We start from the raw sequence: 2,448 nt of genomic DNA, 5'->3' as shown, positions 1-2,448 counted from the left end.
GTACTTTATGCACACAGATCATTACGAAGGTGCCAGGCTCATGGCAAAAGTCTTTGAGCAGCAGTCGTCGATGACGAGTGCCAGGACGTTAGAAAGAGACGGCGCAACACGCGCTATCACTCCAGTGACGAAGGTAATATACTAAAGTGCATTCAACAGTCCCAAAAGAGTAGTACTTTTGAAATCGAGTAGTCTGAGCTAATTTACTGATATTCCACTAGATATTCCAAGCCCCGGGCAGCCATTGGTCCCCACTATGCAGGCCAAAGACCAGGTGCCAGGTGCCGGAGTTGAAAGGCCTCTGCCAGCGGTCCAGTACAATCCACGTGTGCTGTACAATCCAGGTATGCATGTTTGTGTTGAAATGAAATGTCTATGCCTACTGCACACTGATAGTTGGACTATTTTTTATTTATTTTGAATACCATTTTACTCATCTTGCAGATTTTCCAAGCTTGTCCCATGTGGGCGAGCGGGGCCCAGGCCCCATTTATAGCACCCCAGCCAGATCATACAGCACCCAGCCAGACCAGGTAAGAGTGGCATGTACTGTTGTGGTGTCTACCTGTCTTGTCTTTATTTAGTTTCCCTCCAAATGCCAGAAGCCAAAGCCAACACCATAAAGTTTCCTGCTAATCCCATTCAGTTAGCTCTGTGATTGGCTTTTTTAGATTGAATACCATTTACGCATCTTGCAGATTTTCCGAGCTCATCCCCTGTGAGCGAAAACCATGCGAGCCCAGGCTTCATGTATAGCACCCCAGCCAGACCAGGTAAGAGTGGCATGTACTGCTGTGGTGTTGTGATGTCTACCTGTTAATGTCTTAATTTATTTTCCTTCAAATGCCAGAAGCCAAAGCATGCTGCCAACACCATACAGTTTCCTGCTCATCCCTTTCCTTTATCCCTTTTGTTTTTCAGTTAGGTCTGTGATGCCGTCGCCCAATAAAACGGCTCCAGCACCATTGACTCCATGTACCCCTCTACCTAATCGATGCTGCTCTGCAGATGCTGGTATGGGACTACTTCATGTTGCATGCAGGGATATATTTTGAGTTTCATTTAGTTTTATGTCAATGTACTTATAGCCACATCTGTGTTTATCTAGATTTCCAGAGGTCTGTACATCAGCAGTTCTCAGAGATGCGGGAGCAACTCCGTGAGCTTGCACGGACTGTGAGGGAACTGGCCCAGAGCACGCGGCCTGTGGAGTCTGGAGCCCAGGGAGAAGTGCTGGATGTACTGAACCCTGCCCAAACGGACGAGGAGCTGCAGGTCTGTGAGGCCAGGTTGAAGGACCGGGAACATCAGAGGAAGATGGTGAGTGTCTGCAGGGCGGAACTTTGTCTTATTTTTGCAGTGCAGGGAATGGTACAGTAAATGACTCTTTGTTTTGCAGACACAATACCTAGGTGCCATTGGTGGCAGAGACTTGGCGGACACAGTCCGGCGGGTGCTGTCAGCTGTAGCCACACATGCGGTGTGGAGCGCCTACAGTGTGCACGGGAAGAAGGGGAAGAAGCCACTGAAGAGTATGACACTCTTCAATGTTCTAACATGTAAGAAATGGTTCATATTTTGAATATTTTTTAATACATCGTCTTTGTTCCATGACCGATGTGAATTGAAACCATTACCTTTCTTGATAACTTAAAGGTGCAGTGATGGTCTCCATGCCAAAGGCTACGATGGCGGAGGTGGCCGCCCAGCTGCAGGAGACATTGAAACATGCCCCTGCTAAATGCAGAAGGGTAAGTGATGTCTTTTTTTTTGGTTTCTCCTACCCAGTGTGACTGCATGGTTCCAAAGATTGTGTACCACTTTTTTGTGCATGTATGTGCGTTGTGTATTTACGGCCATTTCATTGTGTCTTTAGGTATCTGCAGAAGTCCGCCTGAGCACAGCCCATCCAAGAACAGTCCATCTGAGCACTCCCCAGCATTCTGATGAGGAAGACTTCCCTTCCTAGCTGCCCCCCAGCCCATCTGAGCACAGCCCCCCCCCCCAGCCCATCTGACGCCCACCCGCAGCCCATCTGAGCACAGCCCCCCCCCCCCTATCTGAGCACAGCCTGCCATTTTTTTTGTAAATAACTTTTTTTTGTAAATAACTGTTTTTGTATTTTTTTTTTAATCCTTTTTGTTTTTAAACTTGTTTATCATGTTGCAGGCCAGACATTGTGTACTTTTTTAATAAAATAAATTGTTCTTGACTGAATGGTGTTGTGTCATAACTTTTGTACCATAATTTTGCTTGCTGCATTGACTATGACATTAATAGGCTCTTTGCACAAGCTCCACTACTTCCTGACACTCTACAGGCGTATTTCTTTCCTGTCCTATACTAGTGGATGGAAGTGATTGATCAGGTGTGCTGCACACCGGATTCATCGCTATTGCTATCCAATAGAATAGGACGGTAAAGAAATATGCCTGTAGAGTTTCAGGA

The 2,448-nt window shown here is 46.5% G+C and overlaps 1 protein-coding gene across 1 annotated transcript; it reads left to right on the top strand.

Moving 5' to 3' along the window:
- Positions 1–224: 224 nt before the first annotated feature.
- On the top strand, positions 225–2,064 carry LOC311324748 (uncharacterized protein). The gene is made up of 7 exons (XM_084457327.1): positions 225–344; positions 445–533; positions 699–773; positions 1,109–1,320; positions 1,400–1,559; positions 1,657–1,751; positions 1,877–2,064. The coding sequence occupies exons 3-7, from the start codon at positions 749–751 to the stop codon at positions 1,967–1,969; spliced, it is 585 nt and encodes a 194-aa protein (XP_084313453.1). The 5' UTR covers positions 225–344; positions 445–533; positions 699–748; the 3' UTR covers positions 1,970–2,064.
- The last annotated feature ends 384 nt before the right edge of the window (positions 2,065–2,448 follow it).

Source organism: Borostomias antarcticus (assembly GCF_949987555.1).
Source record: "Borostomias antarcticus genome assembly, chromosome: 23".
NCBI lineage: Eukaryota > Metazoa > Chordata > Actinopteri > Stomiiformes > Stomiidae > Borostomias > Borostomias antarcticus.
This window is presented reverse-complemented; position numbering and strand designations above follow the sequence as displayed.

Excerpts from the sequence above, each read along its gene's own strand:
- LOC311324748 (XM_084457327.1), top strand. The coding sequence starts at position 749 with ATGTATAGCACCCCAGCCAGACCAG. Across the intron at positions 1,321-1,399 it reads GGGAACATCAGAGGAAGATG|ACACAATACCTAGGTGCCAT; the intron begins GTGAGTGTCTGC and ends TTTGTTTTGCAG. Across the intron at positions 1,560-1,656 it reads ACTCTTCAATGTTCTAACAT|GTGCAGTGATGGTCTCCATG; the intron begins GTAAGAAATGGT and ends GATAACTTAAAG.